At 43.2% G+C, this 16,674-nt stretch overlaps 1 protein-coding gene and 1 long non-coding RNA gene across 7 annotated transcripts in view; one reads left to right on the top strand and one right to left on the bottom strand.

Moving 5' to 3' along the window:
• LOC309869704 overlaps positions 1 to 16,674 on the top strand; it is a 102,889-nt gene that overhangs the window by 9,411 nt on the left and 76,804 nt on the right. For all 5 annotated transcript variants that reach the window (XR_014314326.1, XR_014314327.1, XR_014314328.1 and 2 more), the window contains exons 3-4: positions 4,243 to 4,343; positions 8,470 to 8,534. This is a non-coding gene — a long non-coding RNA (uncharacterized lncRNA). The remainder of the gene's footprint in view (positions 1 to 4,242; positions 4,344 to 8,469; positions 8,535 to 16,674) is intronic.
• Positions 533 to 16,674, bottom strand: part of SPATS2 (spermatogenesis associated serine rich 2) — a 143,040-nt gene continuing 126,898 nt past the window's right edge. For both annotated transcript variants that reach the window (XM_082741196.1, XM_082741197.1), the window contains 5 exons: positions 11,245 to 11,303; positions 6,932 to 7,041; positions 4,212 to 4,314; positions 2,838 to 3,052; positions 533 to 1,779 (listed from right to left, as the gene is read on the bottom strand). In XM_082741196.1, coding sequence (XP_082597322.1) covers positions 1,468 to 1,779; positions 2,838 to 3,052; positions 4,212 to 4,314; positions 6,932 to 7,041; positions 11,245 to 11,303 — 799 coding nt within the window. In that variant the 3' untranslated portion in view covers positions 533 to 1,467. The remainder of the gene's footprint in view (positions 1,780 to 2,837; positions 3,053 to 4,211; positions 4,315 to 6,931; positions 7,042 to 11,244; positions 11,304 to 16,674) is intronic.

Raw genomic sequence — 16,674 nt, 5'->3', positions numbered from 1 at the left:
CCCCGGCAGCCAAGCTGCAGCCGAAGAGCCAAGGGAAGCCCCAAGGCGGCTAAGTTCTGCACCACTGCCGCTCATGGTTCGGCCTGCAGACTCTGGAGGAGAAAGCTCTGCTGTCATTCGATCACAGATGCTGGGGGTGGTGTAGGGTGGAGGGGCCTGGCCCCTGAGCCACCTGCTACACGCAGGTGCTCAATTACACTGTCACATTCACCATGCCTGTCAAGGGACAGGGAGCGGAGGGGAGGGCTTGCCCGGGAGAGCTGCTGGCAGCTGTGGTTTTTCTCAACTGGTGAGCTCCCTTTGGAAAGTCACCGTTCCCTGTACTACGAATCTGCTCCCACAAGGAACAGCTGCATTTGCTCATGCTGGCCTTCCTGTTTTCACCGGGTGCCGCTTGGCCGACAGATGACTTAGGAATCAGCTACCCTCATTTAAGCCCCGAACAAGCTGCCCGACTGACTCCCACCCCATGAGGCCCAAACAAAACCGGATAATGAAATGAAGGCATTTGTTGCCTTGAAACAAAGGTGGGAACATTCACGCAGTTGTTTTTATTTATTCAACTATAAAGACCGCGGCAATTTTTTGATGGGTAACACCTTAGATCAACACTAATTATATTGCTATAAATGTGGTTGAGGATCAGAAGAGGATTCGGGGGAAAAAAGGGAGAACAGTAACAACAAAAGTCTTCAAACACTGAAACAAAGAAATACTTTTTTTCCCCTTTAATTAAACGCTACTCTCCTGTAGGCTTCTCTAGACTGCTCTGCAGTCTAAAAAGAGAGGAAAACAAGACTCTGGGCATTCTGAAGCGACCACAGGTTAAGCTACGATGCCAAGCAGGAGACTGAAACCCTGATCTGGGGGTCTATCTCAGGCACGCTCTGGGAGCACAGGCAGATTCTCATGTTTTCTAGTGTTCCTTCCTTTTTGCCAATTCAATATCCCCTTCTCTGGCTAATTCAGAGAATTAATATCCCCTCCCTGCCTTTCCTGGTTATACTGTCGTGTAGAGGGCACCTGATAGCAATGTGCAGCTTCTGCTGAGCCTGGAGAAGCAGCCGGACTAGCTCTGACCCACCTCCTCCTCCTCCTCCTGAGAGCCTGAATGGGAGGGTGGTGCTGAGGAAGGCCTCCTGGGCAATTGAAAGGTCTGGTGCACCAGGAAGGGCACTGCTGACCCTGGGGAAACCTGGGCATCAGTGGCCTGTGAGTCCCGGTGGAAATGACCAATCAGAATCAATCCATATCATTGGGAAAGGTCAAGGGGGAAAAAACAGCTTCCCCTTCAAAAACAGTAAAGGGGAAATGAGGAGAGAAGAAACCAAAAATATTTAGAATGGCATAAAAAGTGATATGCATAAACTTCTTTTTGTTATTACATCTAACTATAAGTTTCCTAATAAGTCCAGTTACCAAGTTGAATTGTGTGGAATAGAGGAGAGAGGCCAAGCAGAACTGCCCTCAAGAGTTCACAGCCCCAAGCTGAGAGGTCCTAGGTTTGCGCTGGGGGAGCCCCTTCTTGAATGAGGGCTTGGGTGGGCTGGGCTCCATGCTGGCTCCAGTTCCATTGGTCCCTGCAGAGGGGGCCTGGCTCCGTTCGCTAACGTTTCCTGATGCCTGGGATGTAGCACTCTGGTACCTGGAACCAGATGAATACCAGGAACTATTTCTGTAATGACCCACACTGTCATGTCGCCCTTGGTTCATGGCATCATTGGACTTTTGGCCTTGTGGCCTGTAGCCTTGTCCTCCTCGTCTGTTCCCCGGCAATACCTGAGGATAAAAGAATACAATGTTTAAAGCACTGTGGCATTATGGCACCCTGTTCCAGTTCAGCTTACAGGAATATTCTGAAAGCCTAAATTGTGGTATCCCACGCTCGGGACTCCGTTATCTCTCAAGACTCCCAGAATTGTGTCAGCCGATCCGACCTAGTGCCTACCCCAGAATTAAGAAGTCCTTCGCTACTTCTGTCCCACCTTCCACCCCTAGGCTCTCCACTGGAGAGGAGTTCACTTTTCTTTAGCTAGGCACAAGAAGAAAGCTAAGAAGGAGGAAAGAACATTCTCTGGGCTGTTCCAACCCTCAATTGGGCAAGCATCTTATCACATGACTGAACTTTGTGGATCACAAGCCATTTGTAAAGATAACAAACATCTGGAAAAATAAAATAAACATCACTGTAATCTGCTTTGCTATGTATCATCAGCCATAGATTAAATCCCGCCGCTGTGACATTCAGGCCATCTTTCACGTTACAACCCAGAAGGCTTGCGGCATGGGGTTTTATTTTTGTCCTCCTCTTCCAACATAATCCCAGTTCTGCACAGCACTGTCTTGGATGGCTCTGGTGTACATTCTTCAAACCAGGAAAAGACACTACGGATCACGCTTCAGCTTCCTGGTGCTGGGCCCCTATGCCACCAGGTTCATGCCATCTCCCCAAGCTACTCCACACGGGGGCTTCTAGAAAGCTGCAAAAGGCGCCCTCCGCTGAGCCTGCCACTATGCCGTGCCTCCACCTCGAGATGGGGGCATGGGTCCCAGTGACTAATTACCAGGCAATCCTACCTACAAAAGCTAGGACGGCCGCCAACTTCCGAAAGTCAGCTATCTTGGCAACAGGAGATCTAAGCTAGCTGGTGGTTTGGAACAGACGTACCAAATGCTTTCTCTGGAACTAAATGGGGCTGGAGGGATTCAAAATAGGTGTGGAATGGGCATCAAGAGAGGAAGGTAATGGACTGAGCTATCAGCATTCGAACGGCGGCAATCCGGTAATGTTGAATGAGGACTTGGGTGGGCTGGGCTCTGCGGGGCTGCTGGGTTACCTCTCTATGAGGCTGGTAGGGCCGGCCGCCGGAGCTGACGGGGGCTGCGGGAGTCTCTCCTGGTGCCGAGTTTTTCTTGTTAGCGCTTGTAAGGCTGGAAGCAGAGGCACAGGTGGAAGAGGAAGCAGCAGAGGCATCACACGGGCCACTCAAGGACACAGATGTCACTGAGCTACACCGGGATCTGGTTGAATAGCTGTTCTTTGGGTGGGACACTGAATGAAAACACGAGAAGTATGTCGTCATATGACGGAAGAGCATGATGGGTAAGGTTTTCCCTATTTCACAATAAGCAACTTAAGATAAAGAACTGTCTACCTGAGCAGTTGTAAAGGTAAGCTTATAAAATCGGTAACAGGAAGCAAAATGTCCCTTCTGCTCTCTTCTTCCACTCCTTCCAAATCCCCATTGCTTTGGTTTTTTTTTTTTTTTTTTCAAGTTTTTATTTAAATTCCAGTTAGTGAATACCCACTGCTTTGTAAAGGAACTCGCAGAGACAAGAGAACAGTGTAAAAGCAGAGTAATCGTTCCCCCACCAACTAATGACTTCTCAGCGTTTCCTACAAAACTCCTGGCTACGGCTCCAGCAGCTGACTAAGCCCAGGAACAATAGTATGGGCCATATGTTCAGTTTCCTATGCAGGAACATTCTCAAGTACTGACTTCATAAAGAAAGAAAAAAGGTAAATAGAAAGCTAAATCCTTTTTTAAAAAAATTTTGTATGATGCAAGATATAATCAAGATTAGTTAAACATGAACAGAACTAGTCTTTATAACAAAAATGTATCATCCCAAGGTTCTTTCTACAAAAATAACCCCAAATTCAAAATACCAATGTATCTGAGATATATGAACATTTTCACTTCAAATTCTGTCAGAATTCAATGACTTAAATCTACCTCTTACATTTTTTTGTCTTGGTTTTTATCCCAGATTGATGCTTAGTTCACAATCACAGCTCTAGGTTCAACCTTTCACTTTATTCTGACGCAGAAAGAACAAAGCAGCTGAGTTCAGTGTTTGACTGATGTGTCCCTATAAGCTCTCAAGTTAGGGGAGGGCACCCCATCCCCTTACAGCCATTATTTAAGCACCTATTATCTCCATTTGGGAGAGGAGTGAAATGATGCCTTAGAGGTTAATGTAAAGGCAATGATTCAAATTTGGTCTGACTCCAGAGCCCGAAAACACTGCAAATTTAGGGAGCTGGAAAACACCCATCTTCTGAGTCAAAGACTCTGCATCTGGTGATTTCAGAATTACTTTTCCCAAAAACAAGCAAACAAAAACACAAGAGGCACTAAAGACGAATCAGTGGAGAAGCCACAACTTCAGTCTCCATTGCCAGCGCCCAGAATCCCGCACCCTCTTACCTTGTCCAAATGACTCAATGTCCTTCTTTAGGGTCTCTACATCACAGGTGAACCGGGCTACTCGTCCCAGATCCTCATCGTATTTGCGCTCACTGACAAAGTGCTGGAGAAAGGACAAAGGAAAGCCTCCAGGTGAGACAAGCGGAAACCGCAGCTTGTCATATAGAGATGAAACAGAATTATTTCCCGCTGCCTTCTTTTTACTGCTTCAAATTTTTGCAAAATGGCCATCATGTTACCTATGCTGGGTGACTGATGAAATCCAGTCACTTTCTTAAGGTCCAAAGAGAAATCTATTCTTTATGAAATGCTCTGTGATGGCCAAAGCCCATTAGATATAATCAAGAGAAATAAATTGTAAAGCTAGAAGAAAAAGTTCATAGTGGAGAGGGCCATCTTTCCACTGCTGGCTACTCTCCACACTGTTCCATTTTATACAGAAGTGGAGACAGCAGATATACTCCTAAGTTACAACAGGGATCCCCGTGTAAATAGATGGCTTGGTATTCTGTAATAGGAACTTCCTTAGGAAACCCACCTCAGCCCTTTATGAAGTAGAATTTGTTATAGTCCTCAAAATGGGGACAACTTCCTGAGACAGAAAATCACTCATGTAAAAAGACAACCCTGCAAATGAGAAGGGTTTGTGCTGCAAGTAATTTAATCCTTTAAAGCAGTCGAAGCTGAGAAGTAACCAAGCCCTTGGATCAAAACTAACCAGAGACTGTGCGACTAGAAACATGTCAGGAGTAAAGTGCTTCCAGGGTTACCCTTCAGTAAATAATCTCCAAAGTAGCCTGGGATCTTCCCCGCTCCCCCAGATGAAAAGAAAGCCAAAAAGACAAGTTAAGGGCCTAGATATAATTTACAAGAACTGAACTCCTCAGAGCAGCCCTCTAGCAGGTGGTCTAATTCAATTTTGGAAAGAAGACATCAAAATTCCCTCTGAGCCTTGAAGTCCTCAGGCTTCAGAGGACACTGTGGCTTAGAAAAAAACCATGAACCTCTGACATAAAGCCTTCAGACATGTAATATCAGTCGGAGAGTAATTTCTGAAACAAATTCTAGGGTTTGTTGAGCCAGAGACATAACAGGAATGACGGAAATAAAATGATCTGGAAATAAGACATTTAAATTGCACAGCACCCACTTCGGTACACTGAAAACGTGGAGTGAAACAGATCCTTAGTCAGCCTGCAGAAATATTTCTAGCAGCTTTTTAACCACGTGGGAAGGAGAACAGATGAAGCCTGTGAGAGCCAGAACTCTCATCTAATTCCAAAGGGGTTTCCGGCTTCTCCCAGATAGTTGAATGAGACTGACTGGCATCAATGTGAAGATGACTTTTTATAATTTTTAGTAATATAGTTCTAGTTAATCAGAAACGGTAATTTCATCTGGGTATCGTTTTGTTATTTTACCCCAATAGAGTCTAAGGGGGAAGGAGTGAAAGACTGGGTCAGGGTGGTGACAAGGACACCTGGAAGGACTTAGAGGATCTTCCACCTGTTATTACTTTACAAAGAAGTGAAACAGCCTCTGCAGCAAGTCCTCCTTGTAAAGATGGCAGGAAATCTCATGGGTTCCGAGCAGAGGTGAAGGGCTCAGGAGGAGGGATAGCCAATTCCCTTTGTTCCCACAGCTCACAGGTTATGAGCAATCATTTAGAATGCCAGTGTCTACGACTCCCCACGAACACCTCAACCTCTTGCAGGTTTCTACCCTTAGTCTCAGAAACACTGTTCTTTGTATAAGAATTTAAAATGTATGATTGCTGAACCTAGGTCATTGTTCTAAACAGATTACAATAAAAGCAACATCTCAAACTGCTCACTTTGCTCTTATAAAATCAGAATTAACCAACCATTTAAATATTTATTGAATACCTACTATGTGCCAATGCACTATGCTAGGCACTAGAGACGCGCCAGTTCCTGCCATTGTAAAGTTTGCCATTTGGCTGCGGAGACAGATCAGTCAAATGAACACTAAATGGTAACTACGCTAGGATGACACAAAAGAGGGGATATGACAGGGAAGTCAGGAAGCATGAGTGGGTCATGAGTTATCTGTGTGCTGGGAGTGGGTAGGGTGTGTGTCTTGTACAGGTCAAAAAGCACATGCAGTAGTCCTCTAGCAGGAGGAAACGGAGTATGTTTGTGGGAAGGAGAAGCTAAGATGGCCAGAGTATAGAGAACAAGGCAGGGTATGGTGTGAAATGAGATGGTGCAGAGCCAGACCCTGCAGAGCCCAATGGCCATGTTAAGGATTACAGTCTCTATCCTAAAAGCAATGGAAGGTTTGAAGCAGGTTACTAAGGTGCAGGAGGGCTGGGGAAGGTGGGGGGCAGTGGCAAAGTGAAGGGTGAATCAGTTAAGAGGCCATGACAGAAGTCCAAATGAGAGATAACAGTGGCTTGACCATGAAGGTGGTGGTGGAGATGAGGAGAAAAGGTCAGAGCTGAGATTTAGTAGGAGGTCAAACGGACAGCGTCTGTTGATAGATTTAATGTGGGAAAGGAGAAATATCCTAAGGTTTTCAGCTTGGACATCTAGATAGATGACAGAACCGCTTTCAGAGAAAGGGAACATGGAAGAGGGCCAGGTTTGAGAAGGGAAGATCTTGAGTTCAATAGATTAGATATGGCCATGAATTATGGAGATCTGCTGCTTCAGTCCCTGAGGGTAAGAAGAAAGGCAGAAAAGAGAAGGAAGTTTTACCTTGATATCAGCTCTGAGCTCAACCAATTGCTCCTCTGACATTCGAACAGCCACATCAGTCATCTTCTTTAGAAGTTCGGCTTTCTTTTGTCGGCTGAGCAAAATTTCCACTGTGGAGAAGAAGAGAGTAGGACTCTTATGTTCTGCTAAATAGGATAAAGAAGAATTGGAAATATGGGCCTTGCAGTATGTATTTGGACAGCCAAAGGCTTAGCTGCCCACCCATCCAGAAAATGAAAATACCAAAGGTCCAGTTCCCACCTTCTTGAGAGACTCTGAAGGCAGTTAAATGGTAAACACTTTTTATGAATCATAAAGACTCATAAATCATTTGTCATTTCTCTTTCTCTTCTTCCCAGTTGAAAAAATATTCTTTTTATCAAGAAACGTATGAATTAAAACAGAAATATGTACCCAGAGTAAAAAATTTCACTAGAATAAATGGGTACAAGATGAAAAGTAAAAAGGTCCTTCCTATTTCTGACTTTGTAGTTCCCTCCCCAATAGAAAGCAGTGTTAACAATCTCTTGGCATCTTTCCAAAGGTATTCTGTGCACACACAGCAAATCTCTCTCCCTTTCTCCTCTCTTCACTAATGGGAGTACACATACACATGACCCTCTCCTCTACCTTAGCTATTTTTACTTAACGTATCGCAAAGTTCATTAGCTATTAATACACTGGATCTCCATCCCTGGTTACCAGCCACACTGCAGTCTCCTCTGTGGCTACCCTATCATTATTGTTTTTTAAAGATTTTATTTATATATTTGACAGAGATCACAAGTAGGCAAAGAGAGGAGGAAGCAGGCTCCCTGATGAGCAGAGAGCCCAATGTGGGCTCTCTGGGATCACTGGGATCCCAGTGTGGGACCCTGGGATCACTACCTGAGCCGAAGGCAGAGGCTTTAACCCACTGAGCCACTCAGGCGCCCTTACACTATCATTATTCACCAAGTCCCCTGATGGTGGATATTTGGATTGTCTACAGCCTTTTAAGAAGTATATTCTTCGGCATGATCCCAGATATAGAACTCAGATATGGCCATGGAAGATGAGAGACAATATGGGTGAAAATCTCTCAGAATAGAGAACCAGGGGCTACAGAGGACGTGAGCCAAAGAAATCCTCCAAGGAAGCAGAAGTAGGTGCTGCCATATGAACCAAGGAACTTTCCCTGTTAGAAGGGCAGGCGCTCTACTATTCCTGCCTGGTAAGATTAGATCACTGCTTTATCAGGTGGGAATGTTCTACTATAATTATCCTCTTTTTTCTCTATCTGTAGAACATTGGAGGAGGGGGCATTTAACTTCTAACTTATGGGACCCCAGACCACAGCATGCCATATCCAGACCAGCTGAAAGTCCAGCAGTTCTGGACTTTCAACTGAATATATGAACTAGATGAATCTTTGGATGTGTTGCCATTGAGGATGAAGGGAGGGTGTTCCAATTTTTTAAAAAGAAGGATGTCAGGCTGCTGAGGGGTGGACTGTAGCAAAGACTGTTAGCCACTGCACTCTCCTCTTCTTCCTACAGGAAGTCCGGTGTTTGGGGTACCTATCTGCTTAAGTAAAAATCTACCTTTCTTGGCTTTGCTACAGGTAAGATAGTCATGTTATCCCATGACTCGGTTATGCTATCACACGGTTTGGTCACTGAGCTCTAAGCGGAAGTCACAGGGCGGGGTTTATAGGACAGCTCTTTGAAGGAGTCTTAGCCAGCAGGTAACATTTGGCCTCTCCTCAGCTAGAGCCTTAGGAGGTATCTCGAAAGATGATTGGGTACAAAGACAAAGAAGCCTGGGTCCCTTGTGTCATTTTGAAAATGTCCTGCCAGCCCTGATCCCTTACCTCCGGACCTTTCATTTCATGAAAGAAAAATAAACTCACATTTATTTAGGCCACTTTGTTGCGTGCTGTCAAACTCAGTTCCTAACTGTTAAACATAGAATCCTGCAACCTACTTAGAAATTAGTCAGATTTGCGTTAGAAAGTAAACAGAATTTTCCAAGAGCTACACCAGGTATTCCAGAGAGCTAAATGTCTTTTTTTTTTTTTTTTAAAGATTTTATTTATTTATTTGACAGAAAGAGATCACAGTAGAAGAGAGGCAGGCAGAGAGAGAGGGAAGCAGGCTCCCTGCCGAGCAGAGAGCCCGATGTGGGACTCGATCCCAGGACTCCGAGATTATGACCCGAGCCGAAGGCAGCAGCTTAACCCACTGAGCCACCCAGGCGCCCCAGAGAGCTGAATGTCTTGAGCAATTTTACTGAGTCTAACTGCCGCTGTATGCCACCCACGGGGCGCCCCTATCCACTGCAGGTGAACCAAGAACATACTTTCCCAGGAAGTGAGGAATGTGCCTATAAGAGTTTCTTGACACCAAGGCCCAACAGTTACAAATGATCTACTTGATCTGGCTTCCAAGATAAAACCCCTCTGCCAGATTCACTTGCTTCTCAGGTCCCGGCACTCTAGGATTCTAAGACAAAAGCACAGATCTCAACATGAAGGAAATGTGTCAAGTCAAGATCTCCACATATATCAGAGGACCCAGCTACATAACTCAGGACCAGTCAGTTTTTCCAAAGGACTAGTTTCTTTATTTACTAAATGAAAACAAAAATAGGAAAACCTAATTACCTCATAAGGTTAATGTGAAGATCATAGATGAATGAGAGAAAATCTCTAAACTGTGAAGTACTGTGAACATGCAAATTAATAAAACTATTATATGTAAAAAAGAAAATGAAGCACCTCCTTGATAGTATCAGTAAATAATTACATTTAGTGACACTGAGAACCAGGGTTTTCAGCATGAGAGAAAGGAGATATAAATGTACAACCAATGAAATTAAGTAAAACTCTGTAGCTCTTAATTTGATAAGATTGGTCAAGAATTGATGATAACAGGGGCACCTGTGTGGCTCAATGGGTTGGGTGGCTGCCTTTGGCTCGGGTCATGATCCTGGGGTCCTGGAATCAAGCCCCGCATTGGGCTCCCCTCTTAGTAGGGAGCCTGCTTCTCCCTCTTCCTCTGCTGCTCCCCCTGCTTGTGTTCCCTTTCTTGCTGTGTCTCTTCAAATAAATAAATAAAATCTTAAAAAAAAAAAAAGAGAGAGAGAGAGAGAGAGAGAATTGATGATAATTACTTGAAACTGGATGATGGCAGTTAATTAGCCTATTTGAAATATGTTTGGAATTTTCTATAAAAGTTCTGTTTTTAAAAAGCACCTTCTCAAAAGTAAGGACTATGTCCTTTTTCTAGTTTTATTTTATCTGAAACTTCATCTTCAAAATAGAACACCTAGGTACATGAATGGACCAAAATGGTCACATTTAGACATTTCAGGATATACCATTCAATTTAAATGAAATCTCACCTTGAAAAACAGTGGAGAGTACCTGTTCAACATTTCAGGTCAAAATGGAACTCAGCTCCATGCCTCCCCTGGCCCATGATCATAAACACAAATGGTTTAATTGTGAGTCATCATCTCAACCTATTTCCATTCTTACCAGTTTGAGAGCAGGTTAAAAGAAACAACCCTGCTAATTACAAATCTAGCATTCAACCCATGAAGATAAAACCGGCTGCTGAAAAGCCTGGAATCAATGCCATTATAGAAGCTGAAATTGACATTCCTTTCTTTCTATACAGCTGTGTATCTTTTACCTAACCTTTCAGAAATGACAAAAAAAAAACCAGGTCACCTGGTTCTTTGCTACAACCCCCCCACAAATTACCCAAGTTAGACTCCACTCTTCCAGAATCTTTTAGTAGGCTTTCAAGGAACCCTAGTCATGGTATCCTACAACCTCCTTCCATTGAATTCCCTGACCTAGTGACCACAGACGCTGAGTGAAGACTGTTCGAAAACTGAGAAAACAAATTTCAGAGATCAGCAACCACACTAACATGTAGGGAACCTCTGATGATGCCAAACATTTTTTGCCAAGTAGAAAAAAACCCCATAATCACTGGAAGCTAAAAACAAAATAAAACAAAGCCCAGGCACCTGCGAGGATACTTTTATTTTCCAAACTGAGGCTGTGGTGGCAAAACTATGAAGCAGTCCCCCAAACACTGCGGTTTACATTAAAATGCTGACATTCAAAAATATTAAAAAACAGTTTCTTGTAAAGTTGTTTCACCTGAAAGGATTGACATGACAGGGCAGTACAAGTGCTCGAGATAGTTTAAATACATACATAAACTCTTCTAGTGGCAATTAGATCGAGCTTTTATTAAGAGAGTTGAAAGGCAGATGCCTACTAACTGGTAACAGCTTAAACTACAGATCAGTCTTACTTGCTTCGGCTTTCACTTTGTCCATTTCAGCAAGCAATGCCACTTCTCGATCCATTAAACTAGGAAAAGATGACAAAGGGAAAAAATGTTGGTCAGAAACTCAAACAGAAGCAGCACACTGTTAACAGTGGAGTGAGACTTAAGACTTTGTTCACTAAAAGCATACGACAAAGTAAACCCTGTGTGGACCGCATAAAAATTCTGTCTCACCCTCAGCAAAGAATATTTTAAGGATTCCAATAAACAGACCTAATTTCCTTTTATTTCTATGGATTACAGTAAACCAGGAGGTAAAGGCCAAGAACGGAGAACCAGTAGGTGGCAGTAGCAAGCTACAGAACAATTCCCACTAAATTTGTGCTAGGCAGAAGTCCTTATGGAAGGAAGTTCCGTATTTCCACATTCATGCTCAAATCTTTCTTATTTTGGTCTGTAAAATTGGACAGTTTTGCTTCTAATACATTTTACAAGGAAATACCCCTTAGAGGGCATAGTAAATTTATTCACAATAAGGATCTGCATATTCCAACATTCTACCACCATCAAGTCACTGGCACTTTCGTCTTTTTTTTTTTTTTTTTAAGTTTTTATTTAAATTCTAGTGAGTTAACCTATAGTGCAATATTTTTTTTAAACTCAATTTTTTTTAAAATTTTATTTATTTATTTGATAGAGAGAGTTCACAGGCAGGCAGAGAGATAGACAGAGAGTCAGGCAGACGGGGAGGGGGAAGCAGGCTCCCTGTTGAGCAGAGAGCCCAATGTGGGGCTCGATCCCAGGACCCTGAGATCATGACCTGAGCCAAAGGCAGAGGCTTTAACCCACTGAGCCACCCAGGCGCCCCCATACAGTGTAATATTAATTGCAGGTGTACAATATAGTGATTCACACTTCCATACATTGGCATGCACTCACCACAAGTACTCTCCTTCATCCCCATCACCCACTGAGCTCCCTCCTCCCCCCACCTCCCCTCTGGTAACCATCAGTTTGTCCTCTAACAGTTAACAGTCTGTCTTTTGGTTTGCCTCTTTCTTGCTCTATTTTTTCCCTCTGCTCAGTTGTTTTGTTTCTGGCGCTTTAGTCGTCAGAAGACAAAGTAATTAAAAGATCATATATAGGGGCGCCTGGCTGGCTCAGTGGGTTAAGCCTCTGACTTCGGCTCGGGTCATGATCTCAGGGTCCTGGGATCGGGCCCCGCATCAGGCTCTTTGCTCCACTGGGAGCCTGCTTCCTCCTCTCTCTCTGCCTGCCTCTCTGCCTACCTGTGATCTCTGTCAAAAAAATAAATAAAATCTTAAAAAAAAAAAAAAAAGATCATATATATATGTTGTTGGCATCAGGTAAACATTTAAGAGTAATCCAGAAGAGAGGAAATTAAAAGTTTCTGGTAGGCTTTTTACAGAAAAAGAATATTAAATGGGTAATTTGTATCTTCTCCATTGCAAATATAAATGGTCTGCAGGCACATAAAGCTTCCTGTGTCCTTATAAAAGAGCCAACCACTTTCAACGTACAGAGAGGCAACAGGTCTGCCCTAGTCTTCAACCTCCTGATACCAAGTAATTTCTCTTACCATATTGGTTTATCAGTGGTGAAAATAAAATCTAAAATTTTAATATCTATGTAGACATGAAATTTTCCAACTCTCTTTAAATTTGGTATTCATACTGATTTCCCCTTTTGGTGGTTTTTAAAAAATATTTATTTATTTATTTATTTATTTATTTGACAGACAGAGATCACAAGTAGGCAGAGAGGCAGGCAGAGAGAGAGAGAGGAGGAGACAGGCTCCTTGCTGAGCAGAGCGCCCCAATATTCGGGGCTTGGGATGTGACCTGAACCAAATGCAGAGGCTTTAACCCACTGAGCCACCCAGGAGCCCCTGATTTCCCCTTTTGAATAGGACTGTATCTATAGGGTTAATAAAAGTCGTACTCTTCTGATTGTGAAATTAATCACATACATACATAAACACATACACATATAAACGTATACATATATATGAATACTGATTCAATTTAGTTCAGTATGTAGTGACATTAGCACAAAGTAGTTAATACAGAGACTACAGTGTGAGGAATCCAAAAAAGGACAAGGTGCCGCCATCCCTCAAGGAGCAAAATCCTTTATAGTGAAGTGCCAGAGAATGTAGGTCTGATCACCATTACATGTGATGTTAATAAACAGACTTGTAATGAAATAAATTTGGTTGGCATATTAATCCAAAAGCCCCAGACTGGAGAGTAGATGCAACCATTGTAGGGCAGCAGTACTCTGCTAAGAAAGCATTTCCCACACCTTGGCGGTGTCTTGCTCCAAGAGCCCTAGCAGCATTGGGAATACCTAAAAGCAAAACAAAAGCACCACGGACAGGAGCTGCCAGGCCTCAGTTTTGATACCACCTCTTTTCTGTTGCTGAATCACCTTAAGATGCAGACACTGTGTCCACCAGATGACAAATCTGTCTCTGGCAAAGCTTGTAAAATATTTATTAAAAGACTTCAGCAAACAAGTAAGCTTTTTGCAGCTTACAATCGTTATTATGAAAAAGCAGAATATCATGTGATGCGTTTAGCAGGAAAAAAGTTCTGCACCGTAACAGTCAGAATTTCTGTGGTAGTAGGAGCTAGGAAGTACATTGTGTGGGCTTTCTTTTTTTCCCTTGCAGGAATGACGAGTATCCATTTAAATAAACTCTGTTTTCCAACTGACTCACTGATGATTGTAAGAAATTCAGAGGCAGTTGCATGGACAGCCATCCAAACTCATCATTAAAAAAAAAGTTTAACTTTTTCATGCCAGAAGCCCCCCTCACTGAAAAGCAGTGGGCGCTGCTATTCCTTGTTTGTCGTTTGTAGTGTCTCGCCATCTACTGATCACATGTACTGAGAGGTCCTGCGATGGCAGCCGAGAATCAGACAGAGGAATCTATTCATTCATTGAAGCTGCTGGGACCCTGTCTCAGAAAAAAGCCTGATACAAATTCCAAGTTTCCTTACATTTTCCACTAGTCTTTAAGATATAAAAATGAACAGGGGCGCCTGGGTTGCTCAGTGGGTTAAGCCGCTGCCTTCGGCTCAGGTCATGATCTCAGGGTCCTGAGATCGAGTACCACGTCGGGCTCTCTGCTTGGCGGGGAGCCTGCTTCCCTCTCTCTCTCTCTGCCTGCCTCTCTGCCTACTTGTGATCTCTGTCTGTCAAATAAACAAATAAAATCTTAAAAAAAAAAAGATATAAAAATGAACAAATGTGAAAATATAAATGCCCGACAGTTAGCTTTTCTGATTATAACGTAAGTGCCTGAACTTAAGCTTTTGAGACTCCATGGCAAAGACATCTCAAATAAACAAGACTGCCAGCTACATACAACATCCAGGCTGCCCCACACAGGAAGTCTCTCTTTTAGAAAGCCCCGAGGGACCCTACTTTTCCCTTCCCACCCTTTAATTCTTGCTCTTACGTTTTCAGTTCACCAAGAGTGAACCCACAAAAACCTTAGGCAGCCTACTGTTAACCCCAATCTGTGCCCTGTTGAAGCACCCCTTGTTGTGGCCTGGGGCGTGTTGTGTACCCTCTAGGGCATGTAAGTGATAAACCTTGGGTTTTTTCAAAGTTCCCTGATGGCTGTTGCTGAGGTGTGTCTTGCGATCATAACCACCAGGGCTGATCCAGTCACAGTATGAGCTCAAATACAGGCTCATCACAAGTAATGTGGGACCGAGGTGAGTGCACCCCCCCAGGCGCTCCCAGCTGATAGCATCACCACAGACAGACTGAGACGGATACAAGACAACATAATAACATCTTTCTTGTTAAAAGGACATCCACATGATGTACTGCAGTACTGTACTGTAGAATGACCACGTGTTTAGGTCACCTATGCTAAAGCATTTAGAGGTGACATGTCATGATGCCTGCAACTTCCAGGAGTTTCCACCAAAACACAACACACACACACACACACACACGCAGTACTATCCTTTTATCTTTTTTGTATCTTTGAAAGTTTTCATAATAAAAAGTTGGGGAGGGGGTGCCTGGGTGGCTCAGTTGGGTAGGCAGCTGCCTTCGACTTAGGTCATGATCCCAGGGTCCTGGGATTGAGCCCCTGTAGACAACCTGCTCTATGGGAAGCCTGCTTCTCTCTCTGCCTCTGTGGCTCCCCCTGCTTGTGCTTTCTCACTTGCACTCTCTTTCAAATAAATAAATAAAATCTTTTTTTTTTTAAGATTTTTATTTATTTATTTGACAGAGAGAGATCACAAGTAGGCAGAGATGCAGGCAGAGAGAGAGGAGGAAGCAGGCTCCCTGCTGAACAGAGAGAGCCCAATGCGGGACTCGATCCCAGGACCCTGGGATCATAACCTGAGCCAAAGGGAGAGGCTTAACCCACTGAGCCACCCAGGTGCCCCAAATAAAATCTTAAAAAAAAAAAAAAAATGTTGGAGAAATATGTGTATCACCAAACAGAGAAGGTGGGAAGAGCCCAAAAGTGGAAAGTATGTTAAGCATAAAGATAAATGGCAGAGGCTTTTTTTTTTTTTTACAATTAACTATACAGCTTCCTAACAATGTGAAAACTTAACCTCAAGCTTTTCATCTGTTCTTAAGCTAAACGGTAGTCCCTGGATAGCTCTGTAGCCAAGAATTCAAAAGTCCCTGTGGTTTGAGGGAATAGTTTAGAGGCCTTACTGCAAGCGATGAGTCCTCTCAGAGACTGCTGAAAGGCTCATCCAGAAGGCCAGACTTTGTTACCTTGCTCCTGCCAATACAGGAGGGCACTGAGTTTGCAACTGTTCTCTCAAGGTTCTCTTGAATGTTAACACCCCAAAATAAGCATCAGATACACTCGATTCTGAAAATGCTAACAAAACTCAGCTGAATACGGCTGGAACTTTGTTTAGAAAGACAGTAGGTCTTATTAAGCCTGAGCCTCCTAACAGTGTAGAGAGCTTCCATGTCTTCTTCAATCACGAAAAATGGTTTTAGATGACTTGTCACTGTCACTAAAGGAAAAGACTGGTGAATGTCTGAAGTTCTGTATCTCCTTCCCTCCTTAGCAAGACTTTCACTATCTTCCCATTTGCTCAATTTATTCTAAATATTCTAAGGCTTTTATGTAATTTCTTTAGTTGCTCAGAATAGTTTTTCCTGTAGTATTGCCATTCATACCTCTCACATATATTGTATGCCCATCATCTGAAGCAAGCTCTTTGGTTAATATATCTAACATGTAGATTACTGATTCTAGCTACTGCCTTTGATATTCCTTGGTACTAAAAAAATGTTAAATATCATTTGCTTATGGTTGTTACGTTAGAAAACAATGTTATAACGAAACACATTTCTGGCAATTCCATAGCTAATCATTTTAAGGAACAATACTCTAAACCACTCAGTAATGTTAGAAAATATTTGTACTTGACT

This window comes from Mustela nivalis, assembly GCF_964662115.1.
Source record: "Mustela nivalis genome assembly, chromosome: 7".
Lineage (NCBI taxonomy): Eukaryota > Metazoa > Chordata > Mammalia > Carnivora > Mustelidae > Mustela > Mustela nivalis.
Note: the sequence above shows the minus strand (reverse complement) of the source record. Positions and strands in the feature narration are given on the sequence as shown.